Source organism: Castor canadensis, chromosome 10, assembly GCF_047511655.1.
Source record: "Castor canadensis chromosome 10, mCasCan1.hap1v2, whole genome shotgun sequence".
NCBI lineage: Eukaryota > Metazoa > Chordata > Mammalia > Rodentia > Castoridae > Castor > Castor canadensis.
In genome coordinates this window covers 1,095,974-1,117,242 of record NC_133395.1, presented here as the reverse complement: position 1 = coordinate 1,117,242, position 21,269 = coordinate 1,095,974, and the positions used below count along the sequence as shown (strand labels likewise).

General features: G+C 49.2%; 1 protein-coding gene across 8 annotated transcripts in view; it reads left to right on the top strand.

The window, feature by feature from the left end:
• The window catches only part of Atp11a (ATPase phospholipid transporting 11A), a 130,238-nt gene that overhangs the window by 64,229 nt on the left and 44,740 nt on the right, over positions 1–21,269 (top strand). For all 8 annotated transcript variants that reach the window (XR_012436125.1, XM_074042963.1, XM_074042962.1 and 5 more), the window contains exons 2-9: positions 1,195–1,317; positions 8,948–9,037; positions 9,730–9,810; positions 11,707–11,814; positions 14,736–14,864; positions 17,000–17,103; positions 17,454–17,504; positions 20,664–20,728. Coding sequence is in view for 7 of the 8 variants with exons in the window: in XM_074042963.1 (XP_073899064.1) it covers positions 1,195–1,317; positions 8,948–9,037; positions 9,730–9,810; positions 11,707–11,814; positions 14,736–14,864; positions 17,000–17,103; positions 17,454–17,504; positions 20,664–20,728 (751 nt within the window). In the remaining variant the exon portion in view is untranslated. The remainder of the gene's footprint in view (positions 1–1,194; positions 1,318–8,947; positions 9,038–9,729; positions 9,811–11,706; positions 11,815–14,735; positions 14,865–16,999; positions 17,104–17,453; positions 17,505–20,663; positions 20,729–21,269) is intronic.

The following is a 21,269-nucleotide window of genomic DNA, read 5'->3' as shown; positions in this document are numbered from 1 at the left end:
TGGTATGGAGCCCAGTCACTGGCCAGAGAGCAGCCATATCCATGACTGTCCCAGGGCCTGGGAAGTACCGGCTGTCCTGGAAGTGAAGGTCCTGTCTTTGCTGTGAGTGTCCTGCTGACTGCCTGCAGTTCACTGGGGTCAATCTGGTCTTTATCCTTTAGTTACACAGACCACTTTGCAAAGCTGGGCCCTATCAAGAGAAGTTCAGGTGGACATGTGCACAGTGTGGGGACCTGCAGGAAAGGCTTTTTTGTCCCCAGAAAGCACACAAATGAACAGGAGGGCTGATGGTATAAACTGGACCAAAAGAGCCAGGAGGGGACACACAGCCATGGAGCTGTGCACAGAGATGTAATTGTGCTGTCTCTCTTGCTAGCTTTGGCCTGAGAGAGGCCTTCTGTGCTGCAGAGGCGGCCTGCCCGGTGAAAAGACTGACCCAGTTGCTCTAGGTCTGTTGGGTTGTGCCCTTGCCATGTGGTTTGTGACCACTGCCTTGATTGGCCTCTGGACAGCTCTTGAGTAAAGCACCTGCACCCTCAGGGTGACAAGGCTGCACATCTGGAAGTACATCTTGCCTGCAGCTGCTCTACAATCTCTTGTGCCTGTAGAAGAATTGGGGTGCAGGCCTGGGGCCCTGGGCAAGGCCCTGACTGATGGGACGTGATGTCTGTTTGTCACTTCAGTGCACCCAGCGTATGGTCTGGTCATGAGGGTGGGAAGGCCTTTCTTGTCCTTGGGATTTCCTTCCTGCTTCCTGAGTGCCACACTCTGTACGTCATGCAGAGTGGGAGGATCCGTGGCCTTCCTGAGTGACAGCGCCTGTGGGGCGGAGCAGTTCCCATTTGAATCAAGTTTTCTTTCTTACATCACTGGAGGCTTTTCTTGTGATCTTTGTCTTTTCTCCTCCAGCAGCCTTAAGGCTTTGCTGCTGCTGCTATTTGAAATGCACCAACCCCTTGCTTTGTGCATCACTTTTATAGGTTCCTGGGTGTCACCCTGGGAACAGACAGCCACTCCTGGTGTCTACTTGGGAAGTTGGCTAGGGAGCTGAGGTCCCTCACTAGTAGGACCCAGCAAGTTGGGTGCTCCATGGGCTTCGTGTCCACAGGGTGGAGCTCTGTTCTGATGATGGGTTCTGGGGGAACTTGGGCAACAGGTCTGAGGCTGGTGCTGATGCTCCTTCTCTCTCCACAGTGTGCAGGAGAGGAGAACTGGGTGGACAGTCGGACCATCTATGTGGGACACAAGGAGCCCCCTCCAGGCACGGAGGCCTACATTCCACAGAGATACCCCGACAACAGAATCGTCTCCTCCAAGGTAGCTTTGTCCCCAGCTCTGTCTGGTCCTGCTTGCTTGAGGGACACTGCCACAAGGTGTAGCCTTTTCTGAGTAGCCACAGTGCCATCATGGCCACTCTGCTGTCAGGAGGACTTAGGCCAGGGCTGGGCCGAGAGCCTTCACCTCCAATGTGCCTCTGCCTGCCCCACTCACCTCAGACCTGCTGAGGTGCATGGTGTGCCATCTTTGCTTCTCTTTGGGTCCCACCACAGCAAAGGGTCAGAGCCTGCTGCTGCTCACACATGCTCTGTCTGGCCATGTGCTCATCATCGAACACCCTGGGCTCGAGTAAAAGAGAAGCAAAAGCAACTGCCCCAGGGAAGGGGCAGGCATGCCAGCGCCCCCAGAGAGAGACACTGAACAGAGAGGAGCTGTCAGTCAAGTGGGCCACACACTGAGGAGGAAGAGTGACTCAGAGGCCACACCTCCGGGTTCTTTCCAGGCAGAGTGGGTATGGAAATGCAGATGTGTTCCACACATAAAGAGAAATCCAGAAATGGGGCTGGAGAGCAAGGGTCAGAATTTAGTGCTGGCTTCAAGTGAGAGGCTGAAGGGCAGCTTCCCAGGTGACAGGGAACACCTCCCTTCAGGTGCACACACCTACATGTCTGAGAATGCATGTGTGAGTGTGTGGAGGTGCAGTGTGACTGAGCAGTTCACAGCCAGGTGTCCTGGTGTGCAGACCCGTGGGGGAGACCTGCTTACAACACATGTGGGTGTCCTGTGTCTAGACCCATGAGGTAAATCACTGAGGTCACATGTGAGTCCCAGGTACTAGGTCTTCTTATTTTGTACCTGGTGTCCTGTGTGTAGACCCGTCTGCAAGGTCTGTGTAATACGTGTTAAAAAAGTTCTGTGCAGGCTGCAGGAGAAGCCTGTGCCACACAGAGTTCCCGACTGAGCATGTGTGAGAGTGAGTGCATGTGTGTGGGGGAGTGAGGGAGTACGGAAGCTGAGGGTGCTTTGCTTCCTATAAGAGCCCCAGCCAGTGTCCACACTGCAGGTCCCAGGGGCCATTTAGACAGGATTTCCCTCATATGAAGGATTTCCTTCATACCAGGAAGCTCTCAGCAGGAGCCAACAGAATTGAGTCCAGTACACTGTGGAGAACAACCAAGAGGCGAGGCCTGGCCTGGGCCAGAGCACTTGAAATAACTTTCATTTCAGCCTCAAGTAGGTTCTCGGCAGGAGTGAACACTGAGAACTCTGTCCTCAGAGGTGGGGTCAGCACTTAACCTTGGTGCCAAGTAGACAGTGGTGTGAGGTGTTGGGGGACAGGTACGGTATGCAGCCTGGCCCTCGAGAAGACCAGGGTGTTGAGGGAGCTCGGAACTCAGCTAGCACTGGGTTGGCAGTGGTGTGGGCTTATACAAGTTGGAGCAGAATTGCGCAGTGTGTGATTGAGGATTTATAAATGTTTTTGCTTAAACAACAGCTTACGTCTGTGAAGAGTAATATTTAATTTGTAAAACATAAATTGACAACAGATTTTGGAGGATATGTATCTGTTTTCATGGAAGGAAATTTTTGCTTCCACTTTACAAAAATAAAAGACTTAATAGTTGGAATTCTCAACTGCCACGGAGCCTGTGCTCAGCAGGTTTACTTTCACTAAGCAGATGGTTGGGAGGTCCTGCCTTATGAGGTGCTGGGGCTCGCTGAAAACGCTGGTCCAACCACGCCAAGCTCTCACTGTGTGGTAGAAGTGCTGTTCCTGGCGGTCAGCGATTGGCGAGAGTTGTTTCCTTTTGAGGGGAGACAGTGTCTCATAGAACAATAAATGACCTGTATGGTGCCCACCTTGTCTCCTGCCACGTGCAGATCTCCCCTAGACCCCAGCACCCCTTTGGGGAGACCCTAAGCTCAGGAGAGGGATGGCTTCCCGCTTGCTCCCCTGTGAAAAATTGTACTTTGGGGCACCAAATATGTGTGGTCTCTCCGCTTTGCCCTCACAAGGCTGTGGAATTAAATACTGGCTCAGTCTATTCTGTCACTCCATGCCTTCTAGAAAACTGAATTACTTTGGGTTATTGGGAAGGGGGGAATTACCTCGGTTGGTTAGTGAATGTGGACAGTGTTTTATTGAATGATATAAATGACTTCCACCATCCTATCATGAGACCACAACTACTTACTATTCCCAAGTGAGGAAACTGAGGCAACAATGTATGGAAGGCCACAGAAGGGGAGCCCTCAGTGTCACTGTTCCTGAGCTCAGAGTTCCCTCTGCATATTCCAGTGCTCCCTCCTCTGCGGCCCTCACGATGCACCCTCAGCCACCAGCACCAGCAATCCAGAACTGTGTCATGACCCCTGCCTTTAAATCAGGTTCTCGATCACAGTTGACGCCTTGGACTCCACTTGAGTAGATCACCCTCCAGGTGGGCCAGTGTCCTGTCTCGTGTCTTCTTAGGACAGTCACATGCACACCTGGGGAGCTGGATCCATTTCAGGTGAATGATGGCTGAGGCTTCAGGACAGTTTCCAAGTGCTTTGTACTCTGTCCTGGCTGCTGGGAGAGCACAACAATGTCCAGTTCTTGTGTGTCTCACTGCCATGTGACCACAGGTAGAGAGGTGGGACTTCCCCGAGCCTCACTGCGGACCGTAACCCAAAACCAGAGATAGGCTTACCCAGAGAAGTAGGCCACCCCACGCAGACTTGGAGCTCAGGTGGCAGCGCAGAGTTCCCAGCTCAGGGTGGAAATACGGAGAGCCTTGTCGACCTGGATGTGAGTCTTCGTGAGTGAAGATGCACGGGGCTTATTAATTAGTTGTCTTGTGATTCCAGTGCCTCATCGGAATGAAACATCTCTGTAGTTGTAGATTCTGTGGTTTCCTACGTGACCCAGCTTCCTTTCCAATAAAACAAACAACCGCTGTATTCCTCACCTGTGGCTTTGATACCCAGAGTCTTCCAGGATTGAATACTCTCCCTGATGGCATCAGAGTAGAAGTAGGACTTGATACCTGAGTGCAGGGCAGGTAGGACATTGTATGGTGGCCCACGTGACCAGGCAAATATTTAGGCTGCGGGAGATCAACAAAGATGAAAGATGTGTCTTGCACTGGAGGCCCGAATACCGCCATTGTTGCCACCGTCATGTCTCTAGTGACCCCTAGAAGTTCCAGCACATTCCGTGAGTCCTCAATACCACCATCGATGGGCCCTGGAAAATGGACTTGCCACCATGCATTAAGGGTGTGGATGAAGAGATGTTCGTGATGTTGAGGAAAGCAGACACTGACCTGCCCACTCACCAAGAACGTGTGAGCACTGTGACACACAGTCCGCGCCGTGCAAGACCTCAGACTTGTTCTTGAACAGACAGAAGGGCATAAAGGATGGAAAACACAGCCAGGTTCTGGTCAATGGCCTGGACACCAAATTCTATGAAGACCTGGGGCAATGGAAGATTAGAACCCATAAAGGCCTGGTACCACTTCTGGGACCTTCACGTCAAAGGCCGGCACACCAAGACCACTGACTCCTGGGGTCATGCTGTGGGTGTGTCCAAGAAGAAATGAGTCTGGGCCTTTCTGTTAATAAATAGTTTATATATCTTAAAAAAAAAAAAAAAGGTGAAAAATGTATGGTCAGCCCTCCTGGTCCGTCTGCCAGCTCTTCACTGCATACGTAGCAGAATGTTTGTTTTGTTTTGCTTCACCCATGTGTTGCATTGAGTGCATTCATAGAAATTTAAATTATTTCACTGGGTTTTCACTTTTCTCATCTATGTCACCAGGAATTAATAAACATCTTTTTTTACCACATTACTAACTAGCAGTAATAACTTGCACAGTGCTTTACTCCGTGAGCCATGGAATTGCAGAGCAAATGGCTCTTAGCTGCAGTGGGTCCTTCAGTGTCTGCTCAGAACATGACCAGTTGAGTGGTACGTAATTCCACAGCAGGCCTGGTTTCCTGGTAGGTGGTAGAATTTGGGACTCTGGGCGTCTCGGGTCCTGGAACGGTAGTACTCAGATAGCAAGAGGCCAAGTGATGATGTAGCCTTCCAGGTGTGGAAATCCACTGTCCACACTCAGGACCTCTTTGCAGTGCAGCCGAGGGGCTGCAGGGGAGAAGGCTCAGCACACATTTGCCGCCTCCTGGAACCATCTCACAGAGCCGACTGACCAGATGGGGGCTCTGCCTTGAAAATGATTTTTTACTTAGCAGTGGGTAGCAGAGCTACCAACTGTGATCTCAACACTAGTTGTACATAGTACCGGCCACAGCTCGTCAGACCTCACCAGTGCCAGTGAACTTCCTTCATGGTGACCTGCAAGTGTTCTCTGTCCTGATAAAACCCAGCCTTTTCTGCAGACACACCAGACCCCTCCCAGCCTCCGCATGTGACCCCAGATTGCACTCCTCTTTATTCTCCGATAAACCTTCCTTTGTGGCAGTTACATCTCCGTGTTTTTGTTTGACTTTGGCACCTGAAGAAAGCTTGGTCTGCACTCTTAGAAGGATTATAAAACATGATTTATCTCATACAAGGTCTCAAAACTTCTCAAAACAGCAGCCAGCAGTTCCCAGATAAGCAAATGCCCATTTTAGATAACAGTTGATTGACACCTGGAGGTATTTCAGAGGACAAAAAGAGGAATTTTAAGTAGGAACTTTTTTTCTTAATTCATGTGACTTGGTCATTGAGTAATGTATTCTAGATATCTGGGGAGGTGTTTCCCCTGGGTGCAGGGAGGTAAGGATGGCTTCGTGGAGTAGGCTCTAAGGTACAGTAAGCCTGCCTATGTGTGGATTTATTACACATGGTTTTGACCAAACACAGTCAGAAATAACGGTGAATCAAAAGTACATCACACAGCTCAGGTGATGTGAAGGCACCCTCAGTCGGTCCCGTGTTATCAGCTGTGTTTAAATCATGTGTGATCTGATTGTTTCTCTGCTAAGAAGCAGTCAGTGCCCAATAAGCAAGATGAAGGTGAGTGTGCTTAATTGAAGTGATAAAGTGAAAATTTTAGGTTTACTGGAAGGCTGCATGTCTGTGGCAGAAGCTGTGTAGTATTCTGTGAAAAATGAATTAAATATTCACAGTACAACACTGGACTCTGCATCCTGGGCGCTCATGGTTTTGCTTCAACAGTGGACTCCTTGGAACTATATCCCATGGACACCAAAGGTGTACTGTGATTCCACTTTGGGATTGGTACCTCTAGGAAGAATTAAAAAGATTACCCTAAGTTAGTCACAGCAACCTGAGGGTGAGAGATAGATACTGTGATTACATAAAATCTTTTATGTTTCTAACATCTTTCAAAAGTTAATGAAAGCAACTGACTTTTTCTTTTTGGTCCATTTAAAGAAAATATGTCTTCCATTAAAATTGAAGGAGACTGACGACATGTACAGAATTTGTCAAGATCTAGGATTTCAGTCTCCCATCATTTTTGAGTACTCGCTTTAGCCAGGACTCTAAGGTCATCACAGTTCTTCCAGGCACAGCTGGCATATTCAAGACAAGAATACCAAAACTCAGCCATGAAGAGGAAAAATGTAAGACTCTGATAAGAGAAATTGAAGAGGGCCTAAGGTGATGGGGAGCTGTCCCATGTTTGTGGATCAGAAGACTTGGTGTTTTCAAGATGTCCTTTTTTGCCAACTCAGTCTACTAAGCCAAGTCCCAGCAAGTCACTTGGCCAACTCAACAAAGTATTTCTAGATTTATGTGGAAAGGCATAAGACCCTTGGGTAGCCAACACAGTATTTCAGAACATTTGGAAGACTGGATACTGCCCAACCCCCAAACGTTCCATCACCCTACATAAGGAAGCCGGTGTGGTGTTGCTGAAAGGACAGACAAGTGGATTAATGGAGTAGAACAGAGGACAGAAATAGACCTGCTCAGGTGTGCTTAGCTGATCTTAGAGGATGAAAGGCATTCTGTGCACAAAGCAAAGTCTCTTCAACAAATGGTGCTAGAAAAACTGAGTGTGCAAAAAAATGGATCTAGACTCCTTTCACAAAGATTAACTCACAATGGGTCGTAGACTTAAAGGTAGAGCATACAACAATGAAAGTCCTGAAAGATAACCCAAGGAGGAGAGCTAGGTGATTTGGTTTTGATTGTACCTTTTTGGATACAACACTAAAAACACTTATCCATGAAGGAAAATCAGTATGTTAACTTTGGTAAAATTAAAGCCCCTCTCTGCCAGGACCCTGCTAAGAAAATTGAAAGATGGCTCCTGAATGGCAGAAAATATTTGCAAAACTCTGACCTAATAAAGAACCAGTATCAAGCAATATGGGGAGATAAGGTGTTAGGCTGGGTATGGTGGGGATGGGTTAGGAAGACCTAAGTTGATTTAACTGTGCAGACCCTTTTCGAAGACCTCTGACCCCATCTATTGGGCCACCTGAAAAGGGAACTGAAAATATGATTGTCATAGGTTGTCACAGTTGTCATAGGATGAGGTGAATGAACATCGTTATAAAAGGTAAAATCACTTTGTGAATATGGACTGGAATAGAACTTGCAGATTGTGTACATACTCTTAAGGAATTGCAAACTTAAATCAGTGAACCTCTACATGAGGTAGGCATCTATAATCCCAGCACTTGGGAGACTAAGGTAGGAGGATTGCAAGTTCTAGGCCAACCTGGGCTGCATTAGTGAGACCCTGCCTCAAAAAAACAAAACAAAACCAGAAACAAAAGACACATGGATTTCCTCTGAAGTACATGTGAAAGCCAGACTCAGAATATGTTGTGTGGTTTAGGGCCATGCTAGCCTTGGGTTATCATAGTGAATTGTGAGGACGGTCTTGTGATCCTGGCACTAGAGGATTGTGGGTGTGAGAGTTTGATGGCCGATGTGTAGAGGCCAGTGGTGGCCAGCCCTATGAGTGGGAGAATGAAGCCCGCTGTTGCACACCATACATGGTGAAGGTTGTGGTGCAGGGATGTTCTCCATTTTCAGTGTACTGGCTTCATCAAAGGCAAACAAGTCATCAGAAATATAAAAACAGTTTCCAAACTCAGTGCTTACTACTGTTGACACCTGGGACCTTGTTGTTCACAACACAGAAGTAGAGTGATAAGTTTGGAGACAATATGAGGGCCAGAACTGTCCTCCCTTGCCTCCCAAACAAAGAGAAAGGGCCCTTGCCTACAGCGACGATGCCAGGTACCATGTCCTGCTGTGTGGACACTGCCTCCAGGCCAGTTCAGGCCCTACCTCACGTGTTGTGGACCCTGTCATACTGTACAAGAAGTGATTGTGAGGAGCCCATGGAAGTGGGACGCTGGGCTCGTGTGCCTGAGTTCCTCCTTGGGCTTGTACTTGAGGTGGGGCATCTGCACAGTAAACTCCTGCTGAGCGACTTTGAATTTTATCTTAAATCCGCTGGGATTGGGTAATTTTTGCATGCTAGTTTTGGAGCACACATTCTGTTCAGCTATTTGTTTTGTGGTCAACAGATTGATAAACATCACCCTAATGTTTGAATGACAAGTTTGTGTGTAAGACTAAACCTCGTGTGCTCTGAAATCCAGCGTGGCTCGTCAGGTAGTACATGATCCCTACATAAAAGTAGACTCTGGTCAACATTCAGCATGCCTGACTTGCTTTTCTTTTATACAGTACACATTTTGGAACTTCATACCCAAGAACTTATTTGAACAATTCAGAAGAATAGCCAACTTTTATTTTCTCATCATCTTTGTGGTACAGGTAAGGACAGTCCTGGTTTTCTGTCCCATCAAATGTAAACGCATAAGAGATGCCTTCTTCTCACGTTGACTTGTGACTTGCTAATAAAAAGCAAGGAGTTGGTACCCCTCACTTACAGTTCATTCCTTTGATTCTCTGAGACTGACCTTGGCTAAAACACACATGAGATAATTCAAGCTGTTCTCCCACAACCGAGGGGAAGTGGGGTAGGCTCACCACCCTCGCCACACATTGCTCCACACCCAGGAGATTAAAAGAAAGATCACAGCAAGGGTGTGGATTAGGGAGAAACACGTCAGATATGTATTAAAAGCAGCAATGCAGTTTTCTAAGTCACGATGAAGTATGGTCAGCTGTCAGCATTAAATTCCTCCCAACAGTGTGATTGAAATGTGACACCAGAAGCAGTGTAATAAATTAAAACAAATGCATACACCAGCATCAGACTGTGTCTTTGTCACATAGTGAACCTGGCTTCCTTCATCTCGCCCCTTATTTAAAGGGACTTCCATGGCGTTAGTCGGTAGGACAGGCTGCTGTGACTCCTGTCCATCGTTCCTCTGGTGTCAGGACAGAGAGGAACCAGCAGAGTGCTTCGAATAAGTAAAAATGGCACGAGGTGGCCATGGTCCAGTGGCACTCAGCAGTGTCACGATTGATTGGTGACCGTACGGCTCTCTTTTTCCCTGCAGCTGATCATCGACACACCCACGAGTCCAGTGACAAGCGGACTCCCACTCTTCTTCGTCATCACCGTCACAGCCATCAAACAGGTAAGAAGCTCGCACACAGCGTTGCCTTTCAAAGCAAGGCAGTCTGATTGCTTCAGCTCTTCATGGAAAAGGTCACCTACTTCAGATTGAGTCCGAGTCAGAGCTGGGCTAGTTTGGTGCCTTTGAGTTTGAGAAGAAGACAGGTCTCCTGTGCCACCCAGAGGCAGCCCCAGATTCAGAGGTGCTGTTCATCGTCCGGGGCCCAGAGCGGCCTCTCCCCAGAGCACACTCCTGAGAGGTCTAGGCACGTGTGCTGGCCCTCAGGTGAGGGGACTGCTCCTGACAAGTAAAGCCCATGACCAAGAGAAGACTGTGTCTCAGGCTTCCCACTACCCAGTTTCCTTGTGTGACCTCACCACTGTCCAGCTCCAGAAAACTCTTACCATCCCATAAGGAAACCCGAACTCATTGCAGTCGCTCCCAATTTGAGAGGATTCTACTGCCTGACCCTCCGGATCTGCCTGGTCAAGGCATTTCGTATGAAGAGTCATGAACACGTGGCCCTTTATGGCTGATCTTTTTCACGTAGCACAATGTTCTCAAGGTCTATCATGGTATAGCCATGTTGTGGACGAGTAGTTGTCCAGTGTGTGCTTAGGCCACATTCGTTTATTTGTTGATGGACATTTGGGATGCTTCTACTTTTCGGCTATTACGAGGAACACTGCTCGGAACATCTGTGTATGCGTTTCGTGTGAACACGTATTTTTCTTTCTGTTCCCACTTATTTTTAGTTGAAGAATAATGATTGCTTATATTATGTATTTATGGGTGGACATGGGACTTTGGTGGGGGGAGGGTCCATACTGACGGGTAGAATTCTGAGGAATTGGCCATGTGTCTCCTGGAGTGACTGCTGCACCATTTTGCCCCTCACAATCTGTGAGGGTTCCCTAATTGTCAACGCTAATACCTGGCGTCACCCAGCCTTTCTGTCTTCGCCAGCCGGGTGTGTTGGAACGGTGTCTTGCTTTGTGTTTCTCTGGTGGTCATGGAGCCAGGTGTCTAGTCATATGTTTGTTGGCCATTTGTGTAACTTCTTTAGAGAAATGTCTTCAAATCTGTCACCCATGTTAAATTATCTTTTTTATGAATGAGTTGTAGGAATTCTTCATATGTTCTCCATAGGAGTTGCCTAGCTCTTACAAATTGTTAACCCCATGAATTTGCATTCCAGTGTTTATAGATCAGTTTTTCATTCAGGCATCTGAATAATTTATGTAACCATAGCTTCTAGCTAAATTCTTGATGGTCAGATTCTTGCATGAGACATGGAGTGTAGCCCTCAGCTGACAGGTAGTGCTGCTGTGATTGCAACAGGTGTTGGGGGGGAGGGTCCCCATGTTACCTGGCACATGTGTGTGTGTGTGTGTGTGTGTGTGTGTATTTAGGAAGCCTGCGTTTTCCTCCTGGGAGTCTAGTGAAGGTCTGGATTTGTTTTTTTAATATGAGATTTCTAAACAGCATTTAAGATTTACTTAGTGTTAACTTGAGTCTTACTTCTCACTTGATAGTAATCTGGAAATACAGGTTTGCTAGGTGTCCTGTTTCATACCTGTTAGGTTGGTTTTTAAAACTCTGCAGATCTAGTGGGGGCGAGTGTGGTTGGCAGACACTACCTGTGTCTGGGGCCAGCAGAGTCACCATGGGACTTGGCATGTCACAAAAAAAGCCTAAACGTCTTGCTCATCTTTTGACTCAGATATTTCCTTTTTAGGAATTTGTCTTGAGACTGTGTTATGCATATATATAAAAGGATAGTTACAAAGTTACAGAGATTTTTATCAAATTTATTTATTACTTCAAAAATGCATGTCAAGAGGACCTGGTGGAATCCAAGACACCCAGGCTGACTTTCTGTGCTTAACTCAGTTTTCTTCCCTTCCTGTGTTTCAGGGCTATGAAGACTGGCTTCGCCATAAGGCTGACAATGCCATGAACCAGTGTCCGGTGCACTTTATCCAGCATGGGAAGCTAGTCCGGAAGCAGAGCCGGAAGCTAAGAGTGAGTGTGCGATGACTTGACTGGCTTTACCTCAGTAACATCCAAAGTAAAAGTAACGGTTTAAATAGCTCTGCAATGAGCTGTTAGAGTAATGAGGGTGTCAGCGAAATGTTTAGTATGCGTTTAGATTGTGTAAGTGACATCTAGCAGCACCTGTGTATGTGAATAATGAGCGTGACTTCAGCCACCCCTCCTTTAGTCGTTACCTGTCTGTGATCCTAGACTCCAGCCCAGCCGGCCTCTTCTTCCTCCATGTTCCCTGGCCCTGTACAGGCCTCTCCCTCTCCTGGCAACTCTGTCCTGCATCCAGCTGCTTCCCCAATGGAGCCGTTGGATTCCCTTCAGGGACCTTGGCCAGCCTGGTGTAGGACAGCTCCTGACCAGCCCAGCTGACACCCATCAGCTGGTCAGCAGGAGTTCAGGACATGGACACAGCCTCCTGCCTCACTGCGGAGTGGGACAGCACCCCCCCAGAAGGCGTGGATCACAGAGGCCCCTTAGGACAGCTGTGTCCTCAGTCTGTGTGTGTCTGTGTGTTAGCCTCATTCCTCTTTCAGTGTTAGTACATTACTGTGTGCCTGGTTGTTTCTGAACAGCCTCTTTAGAGAACTTCCTTCTGGTGGTTCAGCTTGGGGGTGTTTTCCCAGTTGTCCAGGGGTCAGAGAGACACTGAGCTGGGAGCAGCCAATACCATGGCTGGGAAAAACAGCTGGGCATCACATCCACGTGGACAGATCAAATCTGAGGCTCAGCACAGCTGTCTGTAATGCTTACATTTCCTTCACTTTTAGATAAGCATCCTTAGGAACCAGCTCTAGTGTCTTCTGCAGAGAAGTGAATGCTCCATGCACTGACCTCCAGGCCTGCCTGCTTGGCGCATCTGATCTGACAGGCCAGAGAAGACTAGGGTCTTCTGGGGCCTATCCCCAGCCCTGCTCACTGTGGTGCCTCAGCCTGTGCGTGCACAAGAGGTCCTGAGGAAATTGTACCTTTCCCCAGGGCCAATTTGTTTTCCTTTCTTGAGTTTTATTCTGGATGATTTTAGAGTCACGTGGTTGTAAGCAGTAATAGGGTCTTTCTGTTGGCCCCCAGTGTGGTCCTTTTCTAAGATTTGTTCTTTTCAAGGTCCTGCAGTCAGAATCAGTCTGTCCTTTTGGGGTGGGCCTTTTCACTCAGCCCCATCCCCTAGCCTCACCTGTATCTCATGTAGCCACAGCCCCTCCCTCCTTGCTGCTGAATTCTGTCCTTGGTGTGCACCTGGCACAGTGCAACACTCACAGGTGGAAGATGTGGGTATTTCATACAGCCTGCTGTGAACATTTTGTGTACAGGGTGTTGAGAGAAGGTAGATTTCACTTCTTTGGCCTAAAAGCTCGTGAGCTCAGCTGCTGGCTGTATCTAGAGGCCATGTTTAGGTTTAAGAGTTGCTGCCCAGCACCTTCCAGAGTGGCTGCTGGTCCATGTTCGCACCAGTGTGCGAGTGGCTGTTTGGCCTCCTCCCCAGCCCATGGCGCCTCTGGCGTCGCCGTGATTTGGGCCTGCTTTCCTATGACCGTCTGTGCTGCTTGTTTTCCTGGGTGCTCATTCACCATCTGGTAACCCCGTGCAAAGTGCTTCTTCCTCTTTTATTTACCCTGTGCTCGTGGGTAGTTGAGAGTTTTTATTCTGTGAGGTGACATGTAACACCCTTCACAAGGTATTCCGAGAAGCAGAAGTTTTTAACTCACTCGAGTCCATCTTCTTCCTTTCTGTCTTTCCATGCTTGAGAGCCATTGCTAGCCCCGGAACCCAAGGATTTGCTCCTGCGTTTTTTCCTAAGTGTTTTCTCGTTCCATGCCTTACATTTTGAATGAGGTTTTAAACAAGACGTGACGTTTTAAGTCGAAGGTCATTTTTGGTCTGTTGCATCAACATCTGTTCCACTGACTGGGTCCCGTCCCTAGCAGCACCTCACTGCTGCCTGCTGGGCTGTGTGGTCTCCTGCCCTCCTCGCCTGGCTCCCCCACTGCAGTCCACTCCTTCCAGACTGTCCTGGCTGTCCAAGGCCTGTGCCTTTCCATTTGCACTCACACTAGTAAGTGTATCTGCGTCTCACAATCCTTGCTGGGATTTGATGGTCCATTTGGGGGCAGTAACCCTGTGATTTTAAAGTTCTCAGTCTTGCCCATGATGTGTGGTAAACCTCATTTTTCGGGTAGATGGGAGCTGTGATGTCCTGACTGGGCATGCTGCTCAGGGGTCAGCAAGGTTGTTCATGTGATAGGGACGGGACACCTTGCAGCCTTTACTGGCCAGCTTGAGCCACTCACCATGTGGGTTTGGTAATCATTTACCTTCCTGACCACAGTCCATGTCACAGTGGAGGAGAAAGATCCCCTCCCCCCACCTCTCATGAAGACGCCCTCGTTGGCGATGACATGGAATAGTACAGATGTAAAGCTGGGCAAGTGCGTTTTATATGGAAGTCCACGCGGGGCACAGCTGCCTGTCAGTCATACTGTGGTAGCCAGGACCATACTGACTTTTGGTGTTCAGGGATCACTGTTTTGTAAAGCACAGAGTCCAGTTGACATCCTCCAAAGGGACACTTCTCACTCGGTCACTTCAGCAAACACCAGAACTCTTCCTGCCTGCTTTGAGTCAACAGTAATCTTGTTGGGGAGGTCTGTGTTTTTATTGTAACACATTCTGTCCTGGGAGTTCTCAAATGTGGGTCCCAAAGACCCAGCGGGGTTTCCTTGTTTCAGCAGAAAGTCTCGAGGGGGCCTTTTCTTGACTCATGTCAGTGTCCCTGTCCCAGCCCTTAAAACACGGTGACAGTGTCTCAGTGTGGACTGGACACTGCGGAGGGAAGAAACCCAGCATGGGCTGCTGTCCTGCGGCGGGGCCTCTTGGTGATGCCCTTTCTCTTTGTCCTGCAGGTCGGGGACATTGTTATGGTCAAGGAGGACGAGACCTTTCCCTGTGACTTGATCTTCCTTTCCAGCAATCGGGCAGATGGGACCTGCCACGTCACCACCGCCAGCTTAGATGGAGAATCCAGCCATAAAGTATGGGCCTGGGTTTGGGGCACGTTTTGGGGTCTCGGCAGCCATACCAAGCTGTTGGCTGCGTGTCACATCTGTGCACAGACTTCTTTCAGGCAGCAGGGAACTTCCCTGGGTTGCACCCGCCAGGATCCCCCTAGCTTTTGCTTTCCCTATTTTCTATTTCTTTCCACCCTCAATGTCACAGCTCAGGGGAACAGAAACAACTGCCATTTTAGCTTGGGTCATTTAGCTGAGGTACTAAATTAAAGACTTAACACATAGATTTTGGAATTTTAAGGTTTAATTCCACTTTACTGGTCAAAGTTAGTGTCTCTTCTAGTATAGAATTATGTGAAAAGTCACACACACAATCACAGATTTTGCCTACTTTTACTGCAACAAGTGTTTTTTTGTTAGAATGTCGTTAAAGGGTTTTCTGAAGCTATCGTTAATTCTACGCCGACAGCTGCTGCTGCAGAATTTTTTCACAAGAGGACAAATACAGCACTGTTAATTTTCAGGGTTTTTTGCCTAAAGTACCTGGAAATTCTCGGAGATTGTGAGAGTGAGTGTAGTTCATTTTCATAGCAGCTCTGAAACTGCCCAGGTGATGCCTGTGGATCGAGGCAGTTTCTAACATGGGAGAGACTTTCTATACACAATCACCAAAGCATATGAATAGTTTATGGTGTCATTGTAGGAAGGCCTGCTACCTTTTGTGAGAAGCATGTCCCAAGAGAACTGACAGTCAGCCCGAGCAGTTGTAAGCAGCAGTACTTCTGGGCGAGGGAGTCCCTGGGTGACTCAGGGATTTATTATAAGCTTGAGGGGGTCAGGGTCCAACTGTCCTGTGACCTCAAGAGCCTCTCATGCTCTGTTGGCAGAGGGGTGGCTGTGTTCGCACAACCTGGGGATGGAACCTAGTGGCCATTGCCCTCGCCCAGAGCTGAGGGCATTGCAGTTGTTGCTGCACGCTGGCTCCTGCCATATTTGCATTATGACTGTGCTCTCTGCGGTTCACTTGGCTGGGTTCTGAGGACTGGAGTTCAATGAACCCTTCCCTTGAAGACAGAGCAAGACAGGGGAGGCTCCAGCCAACCTCCACCTCCTTGGAGTCCTTTGCTGCTCATGTGACCTCAGGTGGCTTCTTCCCCCGCCCAGACTTACCCATCTGTAAAATGGGGACAGGCCTGTCTTTCAGGGGCTCTGGTGAGGGTATGATTAGAAGATTTACACGGCAAGAGCCCTAGTGTGGTGGTCACTCCTTTTCACTTGGATTCACTGCACGCTCGCTGTCCAGGGCTTCATTATTAGAAAGAAGCCCAGGAGAAGATGCAGTTGCCCACTCAGTGCCCTGGACGTGCACCCTTCTCTCCTCTCGTCCTGAGGCACATCTGCCTGTTCCCGCTTACACGTGCTGTCTAGGCTAGTGGGTGTCACCCTGTGAACCCAGGCAACAGCACCTTGTCACCTAGGATCCACTTAGAAACGTGGTTCTCAGGCCGTGCCCAGACCCGCTGAGTGGAGAGTGTGAGGGCGTCCCTGCAGCCTCCAGGTGCTTCTGATAGACACCAGCTCGAGGACCCTGAACAGCTGTGTGTGCAGAACCTGGGCTGGCCCAGCAGTGACGGGGAGGGCAGTTTGGGGCAGAGAAACAAAGTCATGCCTCTGGTAGCTCCCCAGGCTTCGTATTAAAGAAGAGTTTAGAGTGGTGGAGTACGTCACGCGGTAAGAGCACCTGTCTAGCAGGTATGAGGCCCTGAATTCAAACCCCAGAACCACAAACAAAAAAGAACGAAAGAAAGAAAGAAGCGTTCAGTCTCTGAATCCTGTTCCTAACAACAGCCGCTGCCAGCACAGACACGTTGCAGTGTCTGGTGTTGGAGAATCTCCAGGCTCGCTCTTTGTCCTGCTGGGTTACACAGGGTAGGCGTGGAGAGTTCGAGGTCCTGGCACCCCACAGGTGAGGGACTAACAGAGGGCCTTGCCTGTTTGTATATTCAGCATTCACAAACTCCCTGTCTTACACGGGGGTCTCCAGGCTTTGTAGTGCCCTAAAACCAAACCCCACAGCAGCCCCTGGAGGTGGAGGGAGACACACACAGCCAGGCTGGAGTTGAGGCTTGGGTGTGAACTCACTCTCCGTCCACCTGCAGACTCACTATGCGGTACAGGACACCAAGGGCTTCCATGCAGAAGAGGACGTGGACGGACTTCTCGCCACCATTGAGTGCGAGCAGCCACAGCCTGACCTCTACAAGTAAGCGAGCGCGGCTTGGAGAGAATGTGTTCCCGCTCGAGCGTGGAGACCCAGCTGACGTGGGTCATGGGTTCCACAGACTCGCAGCATCCACACCTGTAGCTTCTTACACGAATACTTGAAGTGGCTTAATGACATTAAATTTCTGGAAGAAAGACTAAGTTCCCTTGGCTTTGAGGAAGTAATTCGTGTACTTTGGGGTGAGGAGGACCATCTGAGCCACGGGCAAGGAAGTAAGAAAGAGAGCCCAGGGTGGGATGCAGTGCAGAGCTGGGTCCACCTGGCCATAGCTCATGTCGGGAGGGACCTGTTGGGGTCGGGAGTCAGTAACTGGGCTTTTCTGTTACCAGGTTCGTGGGGCGCATCAATGTTTACAATGACCAGAACGACCCTGTGGTGAGGTGAGTCTTCTTGGGACCCCCGGCCTGTTCCTCTCCGTTGTTGCCTTAGAAGATTGTTCTTCATTGCTGCTCTGTTCAGTTTTGAAAGTGGGGTTCCATCTCACAAGAGCACAGGCCACACTGTCTGCCTTTTCTCCTGGGTGCACGTCTGTGTGTTAGCTTTCTGATTCTCCTTAGAACCTCTCTCACCAGACTGCTCCGAGCATGGCCTCCCAGGACAGGCCCTGTCAGGAGCCCACAGGACAATACCCGGGCAGAGATCAGGGCCCAGTGCCCCCTGGGAAATGCCGTCTCGTGAGTGACTGCAGATAGGACGTCGGCTGTGAGGTTGGGAGGTTTCCAGTTCAGAGACCATTTACCAGAATGCATTAGTCTTTCTCGGTTGTCACCAGGGCAGGTCTTGCTGAGGGACAGTCCGGCTGGTGACCATCTGGAAAGGTGGGCAGCTGTTGCTGGTCAGAGTTACGATGGGCGGCTGCACTGTCTCTGTGTCAGCAGCTGCAGTCACACACACACGTCCACCAGGACAGAGTGGCTGTCAGATGGCCTGTCCAGCCCTGGGCCACCAAGTGACGATCCTGGGCACCACCCTGAGATGTCCCCTGCCAGGCGTATTTATCTGACATTGTTTCAACATTTGTAGCGATTTGCCCAGGAGGGATGTGATCTTTACAGTCCAGGAAACTGGCTTTTAGTCCACTTGGTAGAGAAATGACCTTTTCTGGAGGTTTGAGCCGTCTTGTGGCTGTCCTGCTGCATTGCATGTTAAGGAAAACATTTGCCTAGAACTAGAAGCAAACTCAATGGGAAACTTCTGCCAACAAATAGTTACTGATGTGTCAGTCCTGGGGCTTGCTCCTCGTGCAGCTGGGGAGCGATCACTCTAAGGAAGCGGTTTGTCTGCTCAGCTGTTCCGGCCTCAGTGTCCATCAGCAGGAGGGTGGGACGCTGGGAAGCACTGTGTGGTTTTCTTGAGCATATATTATTCCAAAGCTCAGTTCCTGCTTACTCTGGTGAATCGGTCGCTTGCATTTCTGTGTTGTGAGAACTACTTGGTGGTGGGTTTTTGTTTTTTTCGGTCCTGGGGATTGAGCCCAGGGCTTCACACATGCTACGTGGGTATTCTACCACAGGATCCACATCGCCAACCCTTTTGTTTGTATGTTGTTTTTGAGATAGGATCTCAATAACTTTTGCCCAGGCTGGCCTCCAGCCCATGGTCCTTCTGTCTCTGCTTCCCTGAGTAGCTGGGATTAAAAGTGTGCCCCACCATGCCTGGCTTCCTTTATTTGAATGAGTGAGTGGGTTAGGTTTATCCCTGTTGCCGGTGGGATGGGTCTGAAGAGCGAGCTGACTCTGGACTTTCCACAGGACTGAGCTTACTGCCAGCAGGTGGGAGGATGGTCACTAAGGCGCTCTATTACTCTAACTTCACCTTTTAATATTTACACGCTTCAGTAAACTTAACTTTCAGATTTTTAAGGATATTTATAAAATGCTGGAAATACATAAATTGTTGGCTTTTGTTTTTTTGGCTGTACTGGGGTTTGAACTCAGGACATCACGCTTGCTAGGCAGGCACTCAACCACTTGAACCGCCAGCCCCTAAAGTAGGAGACTTTTTTTTTTTCCAAGTACTTGGGCTTGAACTCAGGACCCCAGTGTTTGAGGCACTGTACCATTGAGTCACTCTGCCAGCCCTTTTTTGTATTGGGCATTTTCAAGATAGGGTCTCCAAACTATTTGCTTGGGCTGGCTTTGAACTACAGTCCTCCTAATCTCTGCCTCCTGAGTAGGTAGAATTACAGGCACCCAGCTGGAAATGTACAAATTGGATGAAAAGGTTTGGATGTTATAAGTGGTCCATCCAGGTTCTCAATCCATTCACTTCTATTTTCTTCTCCTGTCCAATCTAGACGCAGAGTTCTTCGTCAAGTTACTTATTTTTAGACTTCTCAGAGACCCATTTTGAATGGGCCATTTGTTTTCGTCAACGCTTGTGACAAGAGTTATCATAAGCACATTGCTAACAGAAGCTGACAGCCCCCTGCAACCCAGGGCGCTGCATCTTTAGTGGCTGTCAGACCAAGGGAGCAGGCGGCCAGCTGCGAGCCCCAGCCGCGCCTCTGCGCGATGCCCCGGGCAGCTCATGGCCTCCTCCCTGCCTCTTCCCTGCCTTGCCTCCAGCTGGGTGCTGACTGAGCTGCATCACCCAAATACACTGAGCTCATGTTAGGTGTATGACGACTGTCCACAGTAAAAGGAGATTAAATACAAATGTTTTCACCTCTTTCCTTCTGCTCTCCAGAGAGAGTATTAGCATGTTAGCAATAGCAAATTTGTACATTTGAATCCTACTTCTTGTTTGTCCTTCCCTGCTAGAGAAATGAGAAGAAATGGTGCTTCCATCAGCAAGGGGCTCTGCAGCCCCTCACTGCAGCGTCTGTGTCTGCCCTTCGCTGTGTTTGGAGCCTAGAATGGCACTGACTCTTTAAGGATTGGCTCTTAAGGTGCTTGGCTTGTCCCCTGGGGTAACCAGGCGTGGATTGCAGCCACCTGCTTACAGATAGTCTGCAGCTCGACTATTAGGGTTCACAGAGCCTGGGTGACCTGGCTCTTCACCCTTAAGATGGGATGCATCAGTGGGACTGCTGAGCCTCATGAAGATGTGACAGACATGGCTGTAGGCTGAATGAAACGAGCTTTCAGTGTTTCCAAAGCGTTCTGGGGCTCCCTAGCAGAGGAGAGGCTTGCTGCCCGCCCCCCGGAGTCTCTGATGCAGTAGGCTGGGGTGAAGTTTCTGACATGTCCCCGGGTGCCACTGGTGGGGACCTCACTGGAAAGATCCCTGTGGCGGGAACACCATTGAAACATTTAGGCTCCAGGTAGAGGCCTGGGATTTGGCTTTCTCCCAGGCCCCTTGGACACTGTGATGGCCGCAGGAGACAGAGGACTGGAGCTGGGCCCAGCAAGCCACGTCTCCACCCTGGGCAGAGCCCACAGGCTCCACGCAGACGTGGCTAGCCTAGCAAGGTCAATAGGAGGGCAGATTTGCGTTGGAGTTGCTGAGTCTGAAGACAGGTCTCTGAGACGGCTGAGCTGCTTTCCATCAGTGTCTTGTGTTTCATCACGCTGCTTGGGTCCTCCCTGTCTTCACAGGCCCCTGGGATCAGAAAACTTGCTTCTCAGAGGAGCCAAACTCAAGAACACGGAGAAGATCTTCGGTAAATATATCAATTAGTGGGTCAGTAATAATAGCTTCTAAAATAAGGCTGCAGTAAGAAACCTAAAATTCACAGTGGTGGTCAGAGCAGTGTCGTGTGTATGAGTGCCCCAGACTTCACGGCAGTAGTGACACCGCCTCACTGATGGCTAACTGAAGTCCAGGACAGTGACACCAGAGACTACGGCTTGCCCGTTAAGTGCCCATAGTACGTGGCACAGAACAGGAGGTTAATCCACAAAGGAATTGCAAAACCCGGTTCTGCAGAACTTTAGGTGTTCGGGTCTTTGCTCATCTCCCGTTTCTAGGGTACTGCTTCCTATGTTTTAATTAAAGGAGACAGCTTTTTAAAATACACGAATGTGCCCCACTGTCAGAAAATCTACTCTATTGAAAACTGGACTAGAAAAAACAAAGTCCGAATTGCTTTTTATGCAGGAGGAAAGTCCTCGCTGTGGAGACTCCCATCCCATGACAGCTCACTTCCCTAGAGGAATGGGACACGTAAATTCCATGGCTGTGTGGAGTGTGAGCATGAGGCC